At 37.7% G+C, this 22,239-nt stretch overlaps 1 protein-coding gene across 1 annotated transcript in view; it reads right to left on the reverse strand.

Moving 5' to 3' along the window:
- Window positions 1-22,239, reverse strand: part of PIK3C2G (phosphatidylinositol-4-phosphate 3-kinase catalytic subunit type 2 gamma) — a 189,138-nt gene that overhangs the window by 130,220 nt on the left and 36,679 nt on the right. The window contains exons 9-12 of the mRNA XM_066550141.1: window positions 20,502-20,535; window positions 12,570-12,765; window positions 9,729-9,851; window positions 3,841-3,972 (exon numbers count right to left, since the gene is read on the reverse strand). Of these exons, the coding sequence (XP_066406238.1) occupies window positions 3,841-3,972; window positions 9,729-9,851; window positions 12,570-12,765; window positions 20,502-20,535 (485 nt within the window). The remainder of the gene's footprint in view (window positions 1-3,840; window positions 3,973-9,728; window positions 9,852-12,569; window positions 12,766-20,501; window positions 20,536-22,239) is intronic.

Below are 22,239 nucleotides of genomic sequence, written 5' to 3' on the forward strand. Positions count from 1 at the left end.
CTGCTGTTTGAAGTCAACTCTCTGACAAGGCTGAGAAAAGATGATGTGATGGCTCACCTACTGCGCAAGTAGGCAGCTACACTCATGATCACTGTGTTCATTCAAAAATGTACATAATATTAGAGTAGGGCTACTGCTTAGGCTGAATAAAATGGGAAAATCAGGACAAAGTACTGTGTAAAAATAATGTAAGTGTCCCCAAACCTGACATTTTAAGTCTCAGAAGTTGAGAGTTGAGGTTAAATTTAAAGGAAATGCAAAGCTGCTAAAATATATAAAAAAACCCTTTCCCATATCTTATGACTCAAGCAGTCTTAATTCTGCATTGGAATGATACTGTGAAATAACTCCTTTATTATAATTACAAATACTACAGAGTTCTAGAAAATTCAAACTAGAGACAATTTTCAACTACAAATTAATGCTAAATGTACTGCAGACATTTATAAGGACCACAACCTCCATCCCCACAATTTCTAGTTTAAATAACTTCCCTAAGTTTGTAGGATAAATTTCTAAGTTATAATTACATTGAGTACAAAATTATTCCAGACTTCGAAAAAATTTTTGCATTTATGTTCCTGATTACTTTGTAATTTTTGTTCCAAAAATATAAAATCACAAAATTACCTTACATGCAATGATTTTAGAGTAAACAACTCAATTTAGGCAATGCTTGGAGAATACTTTCAGGAAGTCAGTTTGATAAGCAGGAGTCCCAACACATTTGGCTAAGGCTACAGTGTGTATCCAGCAGCTAATCATGTCATAAATCTACACACTGCAAGAAAACTGTGACAAGAGTGCAAGATAACACTAGAATTCAGGAAATAATGTAAATTAAGCAAATTTGCTAAACATCTGTTCACTGACAAGTCTTTAGCAACAACAAAAACCCTAAAGCTGGCCAAATTCTTGAGGATGTTTTTAGGTATTGTGTGGTTTCAAAATGGGCCAGGTGAGAAAAAGAGATTGCAATATAAAAAAAATAAGTAATATGCTTTATTTAAAGAGCTAGATTTGATTCTTTATAAATAAATAAATAAATAAATTCACTTCTTATCCAATCTGATTCATATTTTTTAGAGGAAAATGGGAGTGGTAAACTCTCAGCAAATAACTACAAATAACTACTTGGACCTGGCACGAGACTTCAACATGGTCGTGTTCATAGGCATGAGAAACTTCACACCTCTTGAAACAAATTAAAAGAATTTGTATACATGTTAAGTTCATATTTTTTAATCTTCAGTTCAAATTAAAGTATTAAAATACAAAGATGGGATGTGACCATACAATGAAAATAGTTGTTTGAGAAAAGAAATTAGATATAAAATTTACAAAGAGGAGCAAATTCAGAGACTTTTTAATTAGTGTTCTTTTGCCCTAACAGATCAAGATACTAAACAATACCTGGGAATAACATAAAACTGTTGGTTTTTTTTTTCCTTCTCTCTTTAACATAATTCTAGTCAAATAACTTTGACTAGAATTTCTGTGGTTTTAATCAGACAATGATATAACAGGACAGAAATGAGGAACAGTATTTTAAAAAAAACATGTTTGACATTTATTTTCTTTTTTCCAATGTTTAACAAAACAATCTTTTTTTTTCTTTTTATCAAGCATCTGAATAGGAAAAGAAGAACCACACTGTGTCCTTATCTTCACTGACCCTGAGAAGAGACCAACCAGGACAAGGATTTGAACCAGGATGTTTGGTGACCCAGGCAAATACCTCAGGGCAGCTGGCTTCTTCAAAAAGCTTATTTCTGTCCTTTCCCCAGTAAATTAAATTCTAGACATAAGAATGTTAAGACTTTTTTAGAACTCAAATTCACATCTGAGGAAAGTTTTATTTTGAGAAAGTGTTATTTTCCAAGCTAGAAATGTTTTGTCAAAGATTTTCTGGTCAGATTTCTTTAATCTCTTTACACACATTCACAGAATTTGTTATTTGAAAACCCTAATACCATAATCTTTGCAGTAATACAAGGAGCTTTTGACATATTAGCATGACACTGGAAGTACAAATCTTTTCTTGGTACATACTTCCAAGTTCAGAAGTACTCTATTGAAATAAGTCTGGAAAGTTTAGTTGCATTCCAGCAGATAGGGGATTTTCAGGGCAATTCTTATTTTCAGACCAGTTTGTCTATCAATTGAAATCACAGAGAATAAATAATCCTATGGAGCTGTGGTTGGCCAAAGGAGAAAAAGGCATTTAGGCTTCTTTGTGGTGGTAATTACTGTAATTGCAAATGACACAGCTATCAGATTAGGGGGTGTTGAATGTGCTATTCCTAAATCATTCCTGCAACAACTCAACCTTGATTTCTGCTTTGAAGGGTCACTTCAGCAGTGATCTCTCCAATCACACAGCAAATGAAAGGAAAGTGGCCCTCTATCTCCTTCACTGTGCTGATTATGTGTTCCAGGAAAGAACAGAGCCATTTTGCAGCCAAACCATCAGGGTGGTGTGGGCATTTACCTAACAAAAAACAACGTTCTTGCTCTGATGGCATACATGAAAAAATATACCTCACAGGGAATTGAGGACTTTCAGGCCTTCCAAAAGTCATTCCTTTTGGATTTGAATGCTGGCAAAGAAGAAATCCTCCAGAACAACACAGGTCCTCAAGAACAGAATTCTCCTATAGGAACCTTTGGAGGTAAATGTGGTGTTTCCTCAGTAAGTTATCATGCCTCAAACACATTTCATGCTTTCTTTAAAAATGTATACACAATGGAAGAGTGAAATGCCCTTCCTAAGGCTACCTACGAAAAAAAGTAATTGAATAAATTGCCCCAGCAATCCTTGCAGCAGAGATTTGATTCATGCTTCTTTCCTTCCTTCAAGCTAAGTGCTCTACACACTTATTCACAAAAGAGCAGAGTTACCTCGAGTTTCCTCTGAAAAGGTGGAAAAGGCATCTATCCCAGTCCAAATAATTTCCTACACCTCTCAGATTAAAAGCTCAAGGAAACACAAGGTCTATCAAATATAGCAAATTAATACATGCAATCAGCTTTTTTGTTTTGAATGGTGATTGCCACCATGTAGAGAAGTAGATCAAGATGTCTCAAGATAAGTAAAGAGCTACAGCTTAGAGGTTGATGCTAATGTAGAAATTTGGGGGGCTTGAACATATCCCTCTATTGCACAGAGGTTATTGCAGGGCTATGGAGCCCAAATAAAAAACTCCTAACACTGCAAAGACTCAGTCTAAATTCAGGTGTCTCAGTGATACTGAAACATTTAGAGCACTGCAGAAATTTACCTTGGGTATTTGTACTTCACTGCAGAGACATTCAAACTACAAACACCTTTAAACCACTGTTACATTGTATACTGTGCAGAAAGAAGTGGTTAGAAAAGAGAAGAAAGCTTCTAAAGTGGTGTGGAGAGTGAAAAGTGCTCATTGTGGTCACCACTAACTGTCCCAATTTCAGCAGAATGAATGTGTGTGAGAACAGAAAAAAACTCCAAAAAAACAACCATTGTGAAGAAGAAAGAGAAAGCGTTAAAGAGTCACCTAAAACTAGAAAAGGAGGGAGGGAAAGACGGAAGGGAGGTAAGAGGGAAGGGAGGGAGAAAGAGAGAAAAGAGAGGGAGAAAAAAAGAGGGTGAAAAGAAAGAGAGAAAAGAAAGGAAAAAGACATCTGCGGATGTGGTTCTTACTGGCACATCCAAAGTAGTTTGCTGTGAGTGACCCTCTCAGTTTTATTACAGGAGGTCCTGAAATGAGTAATTTTTTCTTTCTATATTTCTCCCAGGTTGTAGTTTCCAACACTATTCAAGAATGGTCTTTTCTTAAGGTCATGCAAAATTGAACTTACTCCTTTGCATACAACGGGCAGCATGTCCAAGCAAGCACTTCTGTATGTTTAGAGGCACTGTTTATTCCCAGAAATCTTATTGTCAGCATAGTTTCCCTTGGAAGAGCTTTTATTCGTAGAGGGAAGTTGACTCTAAAAGAAAACCAGAAAAGAGAAAAAATAAAAGGTAAAATATTTGAGCATTGTTACAAGTGGGTTCTTTCTACATTTTTTCTACATGTTCTAACACATATATTGAGATATAAATTACAGAAGTTGCACTCTGAAGGAAAATGCAACTGGCAGATCCCTTCAATACATTGATGAGCATTGGCAACCATTAACCTGAGTCACAGCATTTGAGAAGAGGCAGATAGAAACTCATTCACTTCAGTGGTAACTACTGAGCTGGCAAAGGCAGGAAGAACTTAATTAAACTTTGCTTTGGAATTACCTTATCAGTGAAAGGCTATTTCACAATAAGGAGCCTGTTAAGGGAGAATTGTCAAGTAGCAGTTATTGGTTGTCTTGTGTCTTCAGAGGAAAACACCACTTAAAAAGCCAAGATTTGCTGAATGATAATCTTTCTCTTGTTCAGGTGTGCTTTGGTGTTGTGATGTTTCTGAACCACAAGTTAAAGGCAGATGTTGTTTTAACAGCAATGACAGATTTGCATTTTTAAGTGAGAAAACTCATTTTTCATCAATATTCATCTCAACTTTGCATTGACCACTAGCTTGCTTGGTCATTCAGTTCATTTATACAGTTTATGAAAATTTATCTAAAATAATGACTTGGAATGATTTCAAGAACCAGATAGTTACATGCTGTATGGAAAGATCACATGTGTTATTACCCACACAAGTCTGCATTTTCTTTTTCCTGAACAGATAATTTTCTAGCCTTTTCCATGTATATTCAGTAGAAACTCTAATTTCTTAAGCAGAGAGTAAAATTAATTACATCTTTTTTTTCTGTATAAACAAAATCAATATAAGGAGCTAGAAGCTAAAAGGATTATTCCACATTGATAATATAATCATTAGGAAAACAAAAGATCTGCATAAACTGGAGATTAAGAAAACAGACGAAAAGATAAATCTGAGTAATAGAGTGACAAAAGAATGCATCTCAGCAATTTTAAAAAGATATAGTCACACTTAAACAGCAAGCAAAAGTAAAAACTGCATTTTAAAAGCATATTGGCCTGCAAAACATAAGAATTATGGGTGCTAGAAGTAAGACATGGTAATAGTGAAAGGAAAAATCTGCATACGATTTTGCTCCCAGTTCCAAATCTATCAATTTCTATTGGATTTGGGAAAGTTTCCTGGACTGTGCTGAGGAGCTACTGAAAGAAATTAGATGGGTTTAGCTGAAAATCTGAACTACTCCAAATCAGCATTAATGTCAACATTTCAGATCATCAGTCTTCCAACATTTGGAAACGATGCAAATTTGCACACCTCCCTCTTTGAATAACAAAGCAAGACAGCCATTTCCCACTCTTTCTGAGTACCATGAACAGAATTGAGAAGCAATTCTCAACTGTCTTACCACGTGTCCCTATTTATAGCTTTCAAGTCTGCTTTCCCTGTCTCATGACCTCTTCCTTACTCATAATTAGTTAGAAACAGTTATTGGGAAACTGAACTGGTTTACCTGCTAAAAATAACTTGTTCTGTCTTTTTCACTGAGAGGCCAACAACATTTGTTACATAAAAATGTTTGACAGAATTAACTTTAAGAACCATTAATGATTTGAAGAGACAGTAATAAAAACATCAAGACATGCATTTTGTGATACAGACAATTGTTAACACTCTGTCTGAATTTGGAGCAGTGAAGAAAAACTCTCAATATCATCACTGCAGAAACCAAATGCTTGCTAGAGTTTCCCTAGGACACATGCACCACTACTTCTAGCAGGAAAAAAGCCTGGAAACTCTGACAAGTTACACATCTCAAGAGTTAAAGTATGGGCCAAAGAGGACCAAAATTGCCCTTCTGGAGATATGTGATACACAAAGAAGAGGAATATCTGTATTGCTTTTAAGAACTTGTAGTGGTTTCGGTTTGCTAATTTGAGATTTCCTGGCCAAGATTTCCCAAGATTTTTTTATGTTTAACATGTTTTACACAAAAGCATGTACAGCTTCTTAGTAGTCCAACAGAATACCAACTCTCAAAGCCATCACTAATTAGTTCTTTTTGTCAGACACAGAGAAAACTACCAACAGCCTCTCCTAAAACATCACATCTTTAATGCAAAACCAAGACAGAACTTTAATTAATGCCTATCTGAATTTACCCAGTTGGTCTCAGCCTTTGTGACTGCAGGAGGCTGAGCCAAGTGGGTGACTAAGAAGGGATGAAACTCTGGCCAGAAATGAGACAAAGAAGCTGCTCACTGAGAAGGTGCCATTCACAGGAATCAGATAAAGTTATACAACTTGTTTCCTAAAAGCACTCAACACAGAAAAGCTCTGGGGCAACCCAGAGAGAATGGAAACAAAACAGACAAGCCAAGCAAAATAGGGAGAAGAGCGAAAACCAGTGCCAAGAAAGTATCTGAGGTGATGAATTGTTGGCTTAATGTTAATTCCATACTTTGTGTCTGTAGGTTTAACATAAATTATGAAAGATGGAAAAAGAGGAGATGGTGAAATAAATACATCAAGAGCAACCAGCTAAGACCAATGAAAATAACTAAGAGATCTCAGCCACCAGAAAATGAAATTGATGAGAGAATAAGGGGGGCAAATTTGGACTTTACACATTATATGTTAAATAGTACCAGCCTGTTTGGACTCTGCATCAAGAAGAAAATCACACTTTCCAAAGGTAATTTACACGTTCTAAAGCAAAACTATACTCTCAAAAAAGAAGAAACAGAAGAAGCACTGCGCAAGGCAAGCTTCTTAGGAATCAAATTATTTCCATCATTTCTGAGAACATTTTGAGAAAGATTAAATAAGATAACAGACTTTAACAGAAGATGGGTTATATTTATACATAAAACCCCATCATGGTCAAGTTTAGACACTAACTGGTTAAAGTACTTGAAAATAGAAACTAAATTCATGAAAATGAGGAAATAAAGCAAGCCTTGTCTTTGGCAGAAGCTCTCTACCTAGATTCCTCATCACCAAAACACTTTTTTTCCCCTGTTCAAATCAATCCTAATGTAAGATCAGAACTCATTTTGAATTAGCTAGGTTTATTTTATGGCCCGAATGATCCATAGCTATATAGAGAATATCTGACTTCCTAATGTAACAGATGCTCTTCCTGGTGACCTTTTACCCCATTCATTTTTAACAGCTGTGATCAGCTTCTCTGGGCAACATGTGCCAGGGTCTCTCCACCCTCAGAGTAAAGAATTTCTTACCAACATCTAATCTAAACCTCCTCTCCATTTAAGGCTGCTAGCTAATTTAAAATGCTCACCTGGCATCTCTATTTTGACTCAAAAAGAGTATTTTTTCACAAAATCCAGTTCTGGATAAATGTTAAACATAAAAAACATAATGGCATACCTGATTCTCCAGATTCTCAGCCTAGACCTCAGGACAAGAGGTTCAAGAAACCTCCCCTCATGTATTAAGACTTAAACAAATCTAGGTCAATCAATTAGAGGCAGAAAATATGTGCATACCTTTAATGTTTGAGGAAAATATTCAAAATCCTACCAGACAGATATAAATTTATGGGTTTTTACTTTATAATTTATTTGAAATGGATTTTGAAATTTTTTTTTGAAAATCAAGCAACAAGAAAAAGTAAAAAGATGTTCTCCCAAACTGATGCAATTATGTTTCACACACTTCTAGATCTGACATTAAGAGTCTCTTACAAGCAACTATGACCTATGAAAGGATGTGGTCTGCATATTTAATTTCTTCTTTTTCCTATAAGATTTGGATGGAATTGTGCACATTTAATAATGATTTTGCAAGGGAGAAGCTTCAATGGAAAGCCTGAAGCTTCAGGCTGATTGCTTTACATTTTCATGGAACAGAAGAGAAAAATTTCTGCTTCAGTTACACTAAACACTTATTTCTATTCTATCTATCTTCTGTTTTAGCAAATGTTTTGTAACATGAATTCCAGAAAAGCATTAGCCACCTTTTAGAAGCCAAAACTGCTCATAAGAAATATAATCCTCCTTATACCCTTCAATGTTATCTGCCTGTATGTACCATAAGAAATTACTTGACCGAAACCCGGACAAGGTGAAAATTCCTACAGAGGAAAAGGGAATAATATGATTTTTTAAACACAAGGATAGCAGCTGCTTGCCAATCATACAAAAGACTGAGGGATATGTACTTATATGCTATGGACACAACTGAGGGTGATGCCTCAGATTTTAGCTCTTATATTTTTCAGATTCTGTGCTGCTTTGGTGTGTGGGTCTGGGTTCATATCAGGGGATGGTGAGCTCTGTGCACAGAGCAGGGAGACAAAACAATTCCTGCTCCAGCTGGGCACCAAGGACAAATGATCCAAATCTCAGCCCCAAGAGCACAAACAATGTGGGCTGGAGAGAAAAAAACAAGCAGGGTGGGACTGCAGGGGCTGAAGCTGGAATGGGACAATGAACTGCAAGATGCAAATGGAGCAGAACTGATCACAGTGAGAGACCCCGGGAGCGCTGGTGCATTTTGGGGCCATTTTGGTTCATCTTGGGTGCAGCCCTGGCTGGGCTCTTGTGCTGCCCAAGGTGGATCCATGGAGGAGATCCTTTGAATAAATCCCTGCTTTATTCTTTAACTCCATCCATCCTCTGTTCTAAGGCAGCATTCAGAAGGCTGAATCAAGGGCCTTATTTGGACACTTAGCAGAAGTTCATCCATTTTGTTTCTTGTTTCTTAATCATACACTGACATACTAATCTTCTTATATCCCTCCACTAAGATAAATGTGTTTGACATGGAAAGCTCTTCTTCCATTTGACCACTTTGATACTGATGTGTGTCTCAGAAAAAGGCAAACAGAAGTTAATAATTACACATACAATTATAATTGTGATTAGGACAAAACCCCAAAAACAAACCTTTTCAGACTTGTGGCCTCTGTTCAATTCTAATGTAATCAAGCTGCTTTCAAGTTTAGAATACAGTACACAGTGATGCAAAACACCAAAAATTTCAAATATTGTAAACACAAATACGTCAGTTTCAAGAAGCTGACAGAATTCCGTATCACCATGAAATCATAAAAAAAGTGTATCTCTGTCTCATCTATTGCAAATATGTTTTTTTTCACACCATTGCCTTAAATGAATGTTGACTGAGTGTGAGACAGACAGGTAATAAGCAGCCTTTATCCTAAAATGCCAGTCTCAAATTAAGGTCCTCATTGTAAAACCGCAAATCCTTCTAATAAAAAAACCCAAAACCATAACAACAAACAACCAAATAAAATAGCCCTCCAAAAATTAAAGAAGCAAACAAACAAATAAGACCCCAACCGAACAACCCAAACAGCCTTGTTTGGTAAAAAAAAAGACCATGAAGAAAAGTTAAAGTAGGTTCTCAAGCTGCATTGCAAATGTATTAAAGGTAGATCCAAAAGGTGGAACTACCTCAAAGGAACAGAAATACAGCCTTTGGTTTCATCTGCTTTCAGTTCCAGCACTCCTGGACCTCTCAAGTGAACAAAATCACAGACCAGCTTAGTTTAGATTTTTGTCAGACCAGATGTACCTCAGTCCTATTTCCCTACCTCTGGCTGTCCCATTTCTTTCTTATTCCAATCTGTCTAAGTTTCTATGTATTCTGTGCAGTTGAATTGTCTCAGAAGAACATGCATAAAAAAATATGCTGGTTTTGTTTTTTTTAAAAGAACATTGGATGTGTAATATCTGTCTGACAAACATGTATCAGACACAGACCAAAACTTACTTCTCATTCCAGTCAGCCAGGAAAAAGAAGGATTTTTTAACTGGAGTATTTTTGCAAATCTTCACTTGACATATTGTCTTCCCAGCATAGGTTAGTAAACAGGAAAAAGAGAAAACTTTGTAGCTACAAAAGAGAAAAAAAAGTTAATTTATTGTCATATACTATGTCCAGTACAGCATATTTGGATCCAACCACTCAGGAACTTATGAAAATCCATCCTTACATGAGAAAAGGAATTATAATAATTCATATCACAGTAATGTGTGCATGGAGGGGTTTTTAAGTTTTTTGGGTTTTTTTTCCCCTAAAGTTATCAATTAAAGAGAAATCTCAAAGACACCTGGGTCCTGTTCCAAGTTTTTGACATTATTTTTTTTTCCCATTATTGCAGTGAACAAAAATTTGGACATAAGTGAAGTGCTGGTGCTTGCTCATCCTAGAGTCAACAAGAAATCTCCCACCTGGAGAACTGCATCCAGCCCTGGGGGCCCCCAGCACATGAAAGACATGGAACTGTCAGAGCAGGTCCAGAGGGGGACACAAAGATGCTTAGAGGGCTGGGGCACCTCTCCTGGGAAGACTGAGGGAACAGGGCTTGTTCAGCCTGGAGAAGAAAAGGCTCCAGGGGGACATTAGAGCACCCAAAGGGGGCTGGGGAGGGATATTTTACAAGGGAATGTAGTGATAGGAAAAGGGAAAGCTTTAAACTGAAGTAGGCTAGGTTTAGATTGGATATTAGGATGAAATTCTTCCCTGTGAGGGTGGGCAGGCCCTGGCACAGGGTGTCCAGAGTAGCTGTGGTTGCCCTTGGATCTCTGGATGTGTCTAAGGCCAGGGTGGATGGAGCTCTGAGCAACCTGGGATAGTCAGAGGTGTCCCTGCCCATGGTAGGGGTGGAATGGATGATCTTTAAGGCTCTTTTTAACCCAGGGTATTCTATGATTCTATTTATACCTTCTTTACCCAATCTGTAAAAACCAGATCAGTACTCAAGGGAATATATACATTTTTACAGCAGAAGCATTAAAGCCCTCTGTGTTGGCCTTCAGAAAGTGAACTGAGCAGCTTCAGAGTGAAATTTGGGTCTGGGAATATCTCTTGTTTCATATTCCTCTTACTGAAATCTTTTAAAATATTAGTCAAAATAGATTACAAATTACTAATGTTCCTAATTAGTCTTGTAACTTCCAGATCTTCCTGCCAGACTCAGATTTAGATCTCATTCTGGACAAGACTGATGAACATGGGAAACAGTCAAATGTGAACAGGAAATCTGAGGCAGTCACAGATTGAAAGTGCCTGACTTTGCCATATTTAGAAGAATGATGGCTTATCTCTTCCAGAACATTATAATATATTTTATAATTATTGTAGCAGATTTGGGGGATTTTCCTCTTTTTTTCTTTTTTTAATTGAAAGAAAATTATTTGTAGTCTTCAGTACCTATGAGGTGTCAGTTCAGTGAAGGAAAAATTACCTTATAGGACTAGGAAATACTTCCCCTAACAGTCTAAAGAGTCTAAACTTTACAAAGAGTTGGAGGATAGTTCAGGAAATAAAAGGTTTACATACAATCAAATTATTAAGTTCAGCTTTTTAAACAAAAGTACTGATACATATATATTATATATCATAATGTATATACTTTCTTATAGAATACATTTTATACATTATACATATGCAGGAATATAGACATGTTAAAATACATTTTAAAACAGCTGCAAGATTATAATGTGATCTTTGGAAAGGGAAACTGCCAGCATGAATTCATGCAGTGGAGAAAAATAAGAATGGGGAGCATGCATGTGAACAATGCCAATAAAAGAATTTGAGGAAACCATGTGTTAGAGCAGCAGTTCATGTTAACAAGTCCATGCCAGTTATGAATATTGGAAAGACTGGAAAGAGAGATTAGGAGAAAGAAAGATTCTCATTTTTGTGTGCTCCAACATAGCACTGAACTCATCAGTGGCCTTTAGGCTAGGTGTAATATCACATTTTTCTGGTAAAACATAAAATGCAGTGGGAATGGTATAACCATCTGAAATCAGGATAGTGATTCTAGTTCTGTATTTATTACCTTAACTAATGCAAAGTCCCTCAGATTTTTGTTAAATGGCTAATTACAGATAATGCTGTATAGCACAGTCTCTTGCTCACAGTCTAATGTAAATGATCTCACAGTCATTTGAGATTGAAACTAAAGAGGGAGCAATGGGAAAATTAACAAAAACTTTGAGAACAACATTTTAACTCATTAAAATAATGCTGCCAGACTGTGTTCACCTGTCCTCCTTTGATCACACTGGAGTGGTAAGAACACCAGTTTTGTTCAGACTAGGAACAGCAGCTACTTGATGAGACAATTAGTTTTACCAATTTTAAGGAGTACAGAAGACAATAATACTATTAGCTTTTTATATAATTGTCTCTTTTTTCTATCAAAATTCTATTTCTATATTTCTTTGCTTTTGTTTTCTTGTGTTATGCTGATAGCAGGTATATTTGGTTCTCTAAACTTCAATCACATCTATGAAGGACATCACCAATTCAGGTCCTTAGCCACATGACAAGGCTGGAACAAACCAAGAGCAGAAGTTGCTGAGAGAGCCTCACTGAGACTGGGTTCAAGCAAAACCACCCCTTTGTTTCACTTGGCAAGCTGGCCTCCAACCCTTCCTGCTGAGACCACACCAATTCCCAGTCCAATCAGCCTTGGTGTGCATCACACAATCTCTAACATTAATTTAGGACCACCACCAAAGCAGAGGTGAGCTGGTGTCTGTGAAAAATTACTTTTGTCAAAGAGAAAAGACATCTTTTTATGAGCCCTCCTCCTACCTGGTCACCCAGGCTTCTGGGATGTTATGGGCAGCGCAAACAGTGAAGCTCAGCTGGGAATTCAGGCTGATGTCTGTACACAAAGGGCTCCTAGGGATGCTGGCAAGCTGGAAATTTGCATCAAAGCTTCTGCTGTAGGCATGGATGAGATGAGAGATGGCCATGGAGAGCTCAGTCACAGCAGCCTCTATTAACACTGAGAGGAGACAGAGGAATAAATAAAGGTTAGCAATAGGTCATTTATGAAGAACTATATTTATCCTAAACCATCAGTTATGGCTTTGAAATGCTTCCTAATAAAATTTAATTGAAATGACATAACCTGCAACTGAAGCCAATTAGCCATCTGTGCTTCTGAAAGTGCCATAGCTCATTTCTGGTGTATCCTTAACAGACTTTCATTACAGAGCTTTCAAATTAAAGCATTTTCAAATTAAGGCATTTCCAAGTAAGCATTTTCAACTACAGCAAGCTACTGGGTACCTCAGATACGCCATTTGAGTCTTTGAGTTTTTGTTCTGGAAGGATTTTTATCAAGTAGGTATTCTGTCATTTCAGCAGCTAAGTAGCTACTTACTTCAAGGGAACTGGCAAGGCAGCAGTAGAAGGGAGAAAAGGCACTGGTTAAATTTTAAGACTACAAAGCTGTTGCAACTGTAGGTAAACAATTAATAAAACATATAAAACAGCAGCTACAACCTTAAAAACTCAGCATTCGGGTAGTCATGGGTTGGTGATAATATGACACAAAAATGGTCACTCAAATACATAGCTATACAAATAGGTATGAAATGCAGGCTGTATCTTAATTTTTACCACACTTGTATTTATGTATTTATGTCATTCCCTCTGGCTTCAGCTCTGCAGTACTTTTTTTTTCTTTTCTCTTTTTCCTTTTTTTTTTTTTTTTTTCAATTCCTGGCTTTTATCCATCTTCTCTCTCTGTTTTTGGAGCAGCTTGGGGTTGCCTGATTGCCAGCGTAAACTCAAACCCCCAGTCCTGGCAGCCTCCATCAATTGAAGAGAGCTGTTAAGAGCACTCATTTCTCAAGCATGGACTAGGTTGAGAGAGAAAGTGTCAGAATATATTGCATTGTTCCAAGATCAGGCTGATTTGTCTTCCAAGAGGAAAACCCCAAATTCTCCTTTTTTTTTACCCTTCTAACTCACATTTTTCTACATGATCAAGAACATACTCTCACCACCTGTTAACAGTTCTTGAAATATTCCCTGGACTTGTCTGGCCACTGAAGTCAGCAGCTATCTATCAGCTCATAGTGTCTATTGAAAGAAAAAAGAAAAGAAAAAGAAACAATGCAGGAATAGGAAGCCTGAGACTCATATTAGCTTTTTATCCTTGGGATAGGTGCAGCAGTCCTGCCCTATCTCAAATACAGATACCACTATTCACTAGATTTAGCTATCCCTGTTTCCTGACAGAAATGTTTCCAAAAAAACCTTATCCTCAGTCAGGAATTTTATTTTCCTGCTTTGATACCTTTTGCCTTTAAACCAACTACCCAGAACTATTGAGTCACAAAATGCATTGCAAGCAGTGCAAAGAAATTATTTCTCTTCATTTCATAATAGACAAATTTTAATTATGTAACAATAGAAATACACATAAAATTGAAATAGTTTGACATATAATGAGGTTTTCTTCTGAAAATATTGACAGCAAATTACTGCATTTATGAAGGACTGGCTAGAGTACTACACCTTATAATGTCATCATCTTCCTCATGAAAACTGAGTAATTTTAGAGATCAATAGGCTAAAAAACCTCAGTCCTTCTACTCTCTCTGTCTACCATTTGGTTTTAATTGCCTTTTTTATTTATCCTCTATAGCATTTTCACCATTTATCATCCTTCACCACAATAGTTTTGAAAAAATCTTTGTCTCTAGTCATTTTTTTCCCCTAGAACACCATTTAATTCTCATTCCCAGACGTGCAATCACTCAGTAACTAAAAACTAAATGTTTAATTTGCACTGAATTATTTTACATTCCAAGAACTTACCCATAGTGATACATATGGAATCTTTTTAAGAGGTCCAGAAGAGGACATCAGCTGACTGTCATTTGAACCAGTATTTTAGCTGAAAAGTACCACACTATTTTTTCATTAAGGACCAACAGCTCCTTAGGAGATTCCTTGTTTCCAATCTGTTCCAAGTGGTTGACAGGCAAATTTGGTGCAATAGCAAACCCCTTATTTATGAAAATTGGTTGTTGAAGTCAATGATTTCTGAACAGAACCTTCTCAGTGTTTTCTCCAAAAGAGGGTAAAAGGTAGTTCAGAATCTCTGAAAATAGAGTTTTAACACAATCTATATTCTAGGTGGTAAAGCAACATTTCAGATTTTTGTCTCTAGAACAAGAAGTAATATATTCTATCTCAGCTAAGCCACAGATAGAAGGGAATACTCTGTGAGCAAAGGATTCCCAAATAATAAAGTCAGGAGAAAATACACAATGGAGTATTTTCCATAACAGAAAATGTACATGTGCCAGACAAGGAAGTGATTAAGATGCAAGATGCCTATCGCTACCTCCAAGCTGCACTGCCCATTGACCTTGTTTGCAGAAAAAGTATTTTCATGGTTTACCTGAGTCACAAAACTGATGTCAGATATGTAAAGACCAGACAGGCAGACAAAACCAAAGAAAACATGTTTTTCTAACAGCATGTGAGGGGCGAAGGCAGCAATGGAACAACCGAGGGGCAATAGTTTCACTGCCAGCCAGGGGAGACAAATGGCCTTCAACATTATTTATCTAATTATTAGGACATACAGAATGAAGATATTATCAGGAACAGAGTTCCACAGGTTTAAGCAAATGTCCAATTATGATCTGGTCTTCAGGCCCAGGAATTTTTCAACATTAATTTTCTTATTCTTGCTAGCTCTCAGTAATAAAACAGTCTATGGTTCCTGTGCCAGAATCAACCCTTTTCCAACCCCCATTCTTCAGTCATTAGGAGCTGTAGCAATTACCTGAATTAGAGGGAAACATATTGGGTAGTCTGTAAACATCCATTACTCACAAAACTTGGTCAGCATTTTCTCACTGTATTTTAATGAGCTGCTGAATAGGATATGGTAGGCTGAAATTATATCTCCCATTCATGAAGCCAGAGAACTTCTACTGCTTTTTATGTTTTTTAATAAATCTCAGCTGAGAAAAGACTGGTGCTTCACTGATTTACAAAGCACAGACCATGGACTTCCTACAGCAGATTCAGAGTTTCAGCTACATCAAAACCTATTTTCTAGAGAGGTGTCCCAGGCATAGCCAGTATGTGACAATGAAAGGACCACATTGCAAAGTGAACTGTGACCAAGATTAATAATCTCACTACTCAAACCTTGTGATCTATTTCTGCTGTGAAATTATTTGCCATCACCTTCTCCCTGAAGGTGAGGAGAAATCTGACATGCAGAAATGAGAGGAGAACCAGGGAAGTGAACTTTAACCACAGCTGCCAGATATGCTTATTTCTGACAGATTCCTCTTCCTTGTGCAGGAAGTCTGAAGGAATAAATTCTACCTGTAGTGAGAAACAGAAAAATCCTCACAATCCTCAAAGAATTAATGAATACACCTGCAAGTGCCTTCAAGATTTAGTAAGGAATATAGTAGCTTATTCCTCACTGAAACCAACTTACTTTTTCCTCTCAGTCCAGTATTACTATTCCCATATTATTTTATTGCCAGATCTTCCAACAGAGCAGGCACCTTGCTGTTACTGCACCAGCAGATGATGTCAGTTCAATACATGTTAAACATTCTCTCTGACCTGTACACGTTTTCTCCAGGTAAAACATGACAAAAATGTGGTTGAACAGAATTTGGAATGAAGGCTTATGACCCTTTTGATAGATTAAAAATAGTTTTGAGAAGTAGAGCTTGGTTTTTTCCTTTCCAGCTTACTTTCAGAGATGAATAGAGCAAGGTCCTGAATAAAGTTTAGGACACACACACAAAACCCCATAACAAAAACTACAGAAAAAAAGAAACCCACCTGACCTTTAAGTAAAATACTAGCAGCATTCATACAGCCATTATTGTGATAAGAAAGAGGCAAAACATGAAAAGGCTGTAACACACATTCTGATCAGGTGCAGCTTCCAAGCACCAGTATTTACTGGACTGTTTTCTCCTACTAGCTGAAGAATCCTATGGATTATCCCTTGAAAGCAATTTTAAAATCACCTGCTATCCTGGTATCAAAAATGGCTCTGCTCCTATATAGTTTATAATGCCTTGATAACTTCTGCCTACTTTTTGTGCAGAACTGGGGGATTGTTATTTAAAATTTGTTCTTGATTAAAAGGCCTCTGGCTATAGGGACAATATATCAGGATGCAACAGCAACTTCGAGGTGAGGAGCTGTGCTCTGGTTTGGAAACAATGCAGGAGACATGTAGAAAAATGAAACAAAATCAACAAAAGTCCCTTAAGATTTTTCCATATTTTGAAACAAAAAGAGTTTCTCCCAAAACAAAAATTTAATGGGTTTGTGCTAAGAAAGGAAGAAAAAGAATTTTTCAGCTCCAAAGGAAACTCTAACCAAAAAACCAAACCGAAACAACAACAACAAATTTCCCCCCCTTCCTCCCCTTTTTTAAAAAATAGAAAGCCTTTCTGTTGTGAATGCTTCTATTATCAGGTCTAGAAATAAATATCAAATCCCAAGCACAGTTAGAGAAGCTTTACAGTCTCAATGTAATGATGACTACATGACATGTATGGTAAGCATTACATTCCTGCATTCACTCTAAAAGATAACAACTCCAGCAATTCAGTTGGCAAATACTGTTAACTCAGTATCATCAGTTCCTGGTGCATACCAGACCTTCTGGATGGGTCCCAGAGAACTACTGATCAAATTCTGAAAGCTGCTTATTATGTCTGATCTGAAATCCCTGCCCTGAGCAGCAAGGCTGTAGACATGGAATAAACATTCATTCATCAGCTTTTGAGAGCCACACACAGACTCAGGTGTGAAAAGCCTGCAGCCTTTTCACAGTCTGGATTGCAGCAAACTCCAATACTAAATCTCCACTAACATGAGTAATCTTCATTTTCTGGGAACACTTGATGCTGCAGAAAGATACTGATGACTAGAAATACCTATAGTTCCTCCCATTTAACAAGAAAGAAAATATTTCAAGCACTAAAACTTGAATATAATCTTCTAAGGACTTCATAGAGAGGAAAAAGAACATGATCCAGACTTCAGCATAATGTGGATAAGTTTTGCTTTGTTCACAGCAGTGGCATAAATTGTTCTACAGAGATAACACTGCTAACAGAGGCTGTTATTGGAGCACTAAATCAAGGCTAGATGTTTTGAATATAGTCTTTAACTAGCTTAGTCCATGGTGAGTGACTAATAATAAACCTCAAACAATCTGTTATTCAAGAGTAAGGTTAAGGCAGTTTCTAAACAAGTTTTTAAGTAAGGCTTTCATTTTAATAGTATATTTTATCTTTTTAACTTTTGTGGTAGAGAGAAGCTGTAATGGAGATAAACAAAACTCTTTTATGATACTCAGGGTAATAATCATCTCTTGGGGAAAAAAGGGGAAAAGAAACAAATTATTAGTTGGAATAACTGATTGGTGCTCTTGCTGTTAAAATTTGATCCTGTTTTCTTCAAGATAAACATGAATACATATGAGGGACAGAAAGGAATAGTAAAAATGGGAAATCCAGTCTGTCTCTTCCTTGGCTGTCAATTCTGACTTCATCTGCAAATGTGCTGCTTGAGGAAGGAAAGCACATGGGTTTTAGCTTCCCAGCGATCTGGAAAGATTTAACAGCACTGAGCAAATCTATGATTTTCCTTTAATTTTGGGTCACAGGCTTGTAGATTTTTGCATGCCTGCAATCCTAGACAGCTGAGCACAAGGAAGTAAAAAAAGGGTGGGAAGCAAATGAGGTGGAAAAGGACACACAAAGGTGAATTTGGCAGGAGCTTACAACTCACCACTCATTTGGCTTTTACTTCTAGCTTCAGCAGGTGAAAATATCATCTGGATTCCTCTCAAGGTTAGTGCTCCTAGATCAGTGGCATCATCATGAAGGTGAGCACTGGGAAGACAGGGACTAGGGAAAACTTGTGATGCCCAAAAGAGAAGATGTAATATGGTTCTTCCCCACATCTGAGAGTTCAGCCCTAGGTTCCTGCAGATCAGATTTGGTCATTGCACTCACACTTGGCTTTTCTCAGACATGTTCTTAACACCAGCTTTGACATGCTAGCTCATGAGCCTAACTTTAAATATTTTACTGATTTTTAGTCTATTTAGTTTATGTATTAGGTGCAGACGTAAGGCATGCAGCATGTCAAAACATACATGAAATGGAAATGTGGGTACCTTGTACAAATTTGAATGCAGGCTTCTCCACAGAATGACTAATGGCTTGGCAAGTTCTGACTTGCTATCAGTAAATTGCAGTTTCTAATCTTACACTACCAAAAGGATTCTGCAATTCTTATGAAATTAGGGTGTGCCAAAAGCAAACAGAGAAATCTTCACAGTTGAAGATTTCCTGGCATAAATAAAGGTACAGAGAAGTAGGGAGTAAACACTGATTCCTTCACTGTTACTCAATAAATGAGATTTTCCTTGAGAGAGCTGCTGATTCAATAAAGTTCAAATTTGGAAATACCTGTAATCAGAGGAGTGTTTTAAATCCATTCCAATTACATTTTCTGAGCAGTGTATGGAGGAAGATGTTTCTCAGGTAGATGTTTATTAGTAACTATTGATTGTTTTTTAACATGAGCAATTAGCTGCCATTGAGGATGTTAAAAAAAAGCACAGGAAAAAGGAATATATCCAAGAAAGAAGAGTCCCACAAACTGAATTAACCTTCTTCTCCCTTTTGCACCTGAATGTTTCTGGCCCTCCAGCTACTCAGCTTCTCCTGGCATCTTACAAATTGAATTGCTGCTTCCCTTCTCTGCTGTTCATGAAGTTGAATAATATAGAAAAAAAATCTGGCATTAGGAAACCTGCATTTGAAGCAACTGTATGTTTGAAAGATTGCTGAAATCATTGCTGCTGATTCACCTTTTTCGCCTCTCTGAGCACACTGCAGTTGAGAAAAACAAACAGAGGAAAAGAGCATCTCAGAGGCCATTTCTTCCTCAAACAAAATGGAGAGAGACAAATTCCTTCCACAGCCCACACCAGTGCTCAGCTGCAGGGAGGGCCCTTGGATGGTACCCATGCAGCAGCCCCAGCTGCACTGGGGCAGCCATAGAGGGGTGGAGCAGCACCTGATGAGGCTGTTCCCTCCTGGAATCCACCCTGGACAGAGCAGACTCCTGCTCATCCCTTGGTCTGAGAGGTGCTGACAGTGCTGGGCACCTCTGAGCCAGTGAGGATTTTAAAAGGCAGGGTTTATAATTGTGTCCATTACTGTTAATTAATGTACTCTTCTTATGCCAGTCTATCATTCGACAAGACGCCGTTTACACAGCAAAAGATCACAAAGAAATAAAGCTTACAGAAGGAGGAATTAAAGTTATTGGAGTCAGGTGGGAAAGTCATACAGAAAAATCATTTTTCAGCCTTCCATGAAGTTCATTGTTTTCCCTTTTCTCCACATGGAAAGTTGTGATTAAAGAAAACTACCATGACCACCATGGCCTGAACTCAGTTCTTTCACTTTGCTATTCATTCTCCATATTTGAGTCTCCAGATCATTTTGTGGAAATGCTGTTTTATTTACACTTTTAGATCACTTCAATTTCAACTTATCAAAATTACCTTATAATAAACCTTAACATGTAAACATCTGCAATATGCACACTCAAACAGATTAGTAAAACAAACAAATATCAAAGCATGTGTTTTATGATGACACACCTTGAATTAACATACTTAAAACAAAAAACAAACCACTGTACCTTTTTCTGATGTTTCCACACTTTGAAGAGAATTCTATAAAGACAAAACCAGATAGGAAAAAAAGTAATCAGTCACTTCAGAAAAGACTGGGTAGAAGTTCTAATGGTTGTAGAAGTAGAAAATACAGTGGAAAGGGGGAAGGATTTAGATTTATCTTAATGTTATGATGACACAAGACATGACTGGGATTCAGAGAACCAGGACCTGATTCCTCTACCACCTCAGCCAAGCCACTCAGTCCTGATTTCTGACAGTATTTGGGCAAGTCAAGGTACAAAGAAGCACTCATCAAATGTGCTCACACATTCTCAGCCTCCACAGTGGTACAACAGAGAGAAGAATTCCCTCTCCACCCCTTTGCAAGCCTTACAATCAGATGTGAAGCCCTGAGGGCAGGGTCTTGGCATCCTCTCAAAGGTGAGGAGCAGCAAGTCTCCACTCAAGTGGCCTCCATTTCACCTACGCCTGTGCCAGACCACTGAAAACAGCTGTGCTCTTTAAGGGCCTTTGAGCAGGCAGCTGACCAGAGGTGGCCAAAGGGAAATATTGAGTGAGGGGAGACCCCAAAGTGCTCTCCAGCTTCCTCATGAGGGCAAGTGACAGGCACTGATGTCTTGTCCTGGTCATCAGTGACAGGACCCAGGGGAATGACATGAAGCTGTGTCAGGGGAGGTTAAGTGGATATCAGGAAAAGCTTTTTCGCCCAGGGGCTGGTTGGGCTCTGAACAGGTTCTTCAGGGAAATGGTCACAGCTCCAAGCCTGGCAGAGTTCTGGAAGCATTTGGGTGACACTTTAGGGCACAGGGTGTGATTCTGTGCCTCCCTTCAGGGTGTCCTCTGCAGCGACAGAAGTTGGACTTCGACGATCCTTGTGGATCTCTTTCAACTCAGAATGATCTATGATTATATGAGTCTGTGATCAGACTTGTATCTACAAAAATGAGGAGCAAATCTTGACCAGAGAGATTGCAAAGATAATTCTGCATTTCAGTATTGCCTCTGGCTTGCACTGTTTGAACCCACATCCCTGTAAGGTTTTCTGCCCTTCAAAGTCATTAATCCCTTTGCAGTGGGCTCAGAATGCTTCGTGTTAGTACATATGTATTCAGCATGATGCTTCTCAAAAATTACAATGCATGCGGAGGTGGTAGAAGAAACACAATGCTGGATGTACATTCTCCCCCTGGCACCCAGCTTGGAGCTGCCAGCATTTGTCTGGTGAAGATGAACAGAAGAAGTCAAATGCTTACTTGAGGCGAGAAAAGCAGCATCCAGGTTGAGAATTATGTTTGCACAATCTTCATAATGCAGTGAGACAAATGGGAACAGAGACTTTTGTTCAATTCCCTCAAATTTTGGAAAGTAAACAGCCTTTTGGCACAGTACTTATAATTTCAACATAGTATAGCATGCTTAATATATAGTGGATTAGTGCCTGTTCTGGCAGGATTTGATCTCCTATGACATTTTGTGAGCTGCTGTAAGAAAGGAATGGGGGGAAAAAAAATAAGGAGAGATGAAAAACATTAAGTATGCATCAGGCCCAGAGCCTCCCCTGAATGGATTTGAAAATCCCAGGGTTAGGTTGGTTAGAGACTGAAATAATCGCATTTACAAAGAGATGCAATCAGTTAAGAAGAAACCAGCATTGGTGCCAGTTGCTTTCATAATCTCTTAACCACGGTACAGGAATGCACAATACTGGAAGAGAGGAGGTAATAAGTACAATTTAATTAA

The sequence above is a fragment of the Molothrus aeneus genome, chromosome 5 (genome assembly GCF_037042795.1).
Source record: "Molothrus aeneus isolate 106 chromosome 5, BPBGC_Maene_1.0, whole genome shotgun sequence".
Taxonomy (NCBI): domain Eukaryota; kingdom Metazoa; phylum Chordata; class Aves; order Passeriformes; family Icteridae; genus Molothrus; species Molothrus aeneus.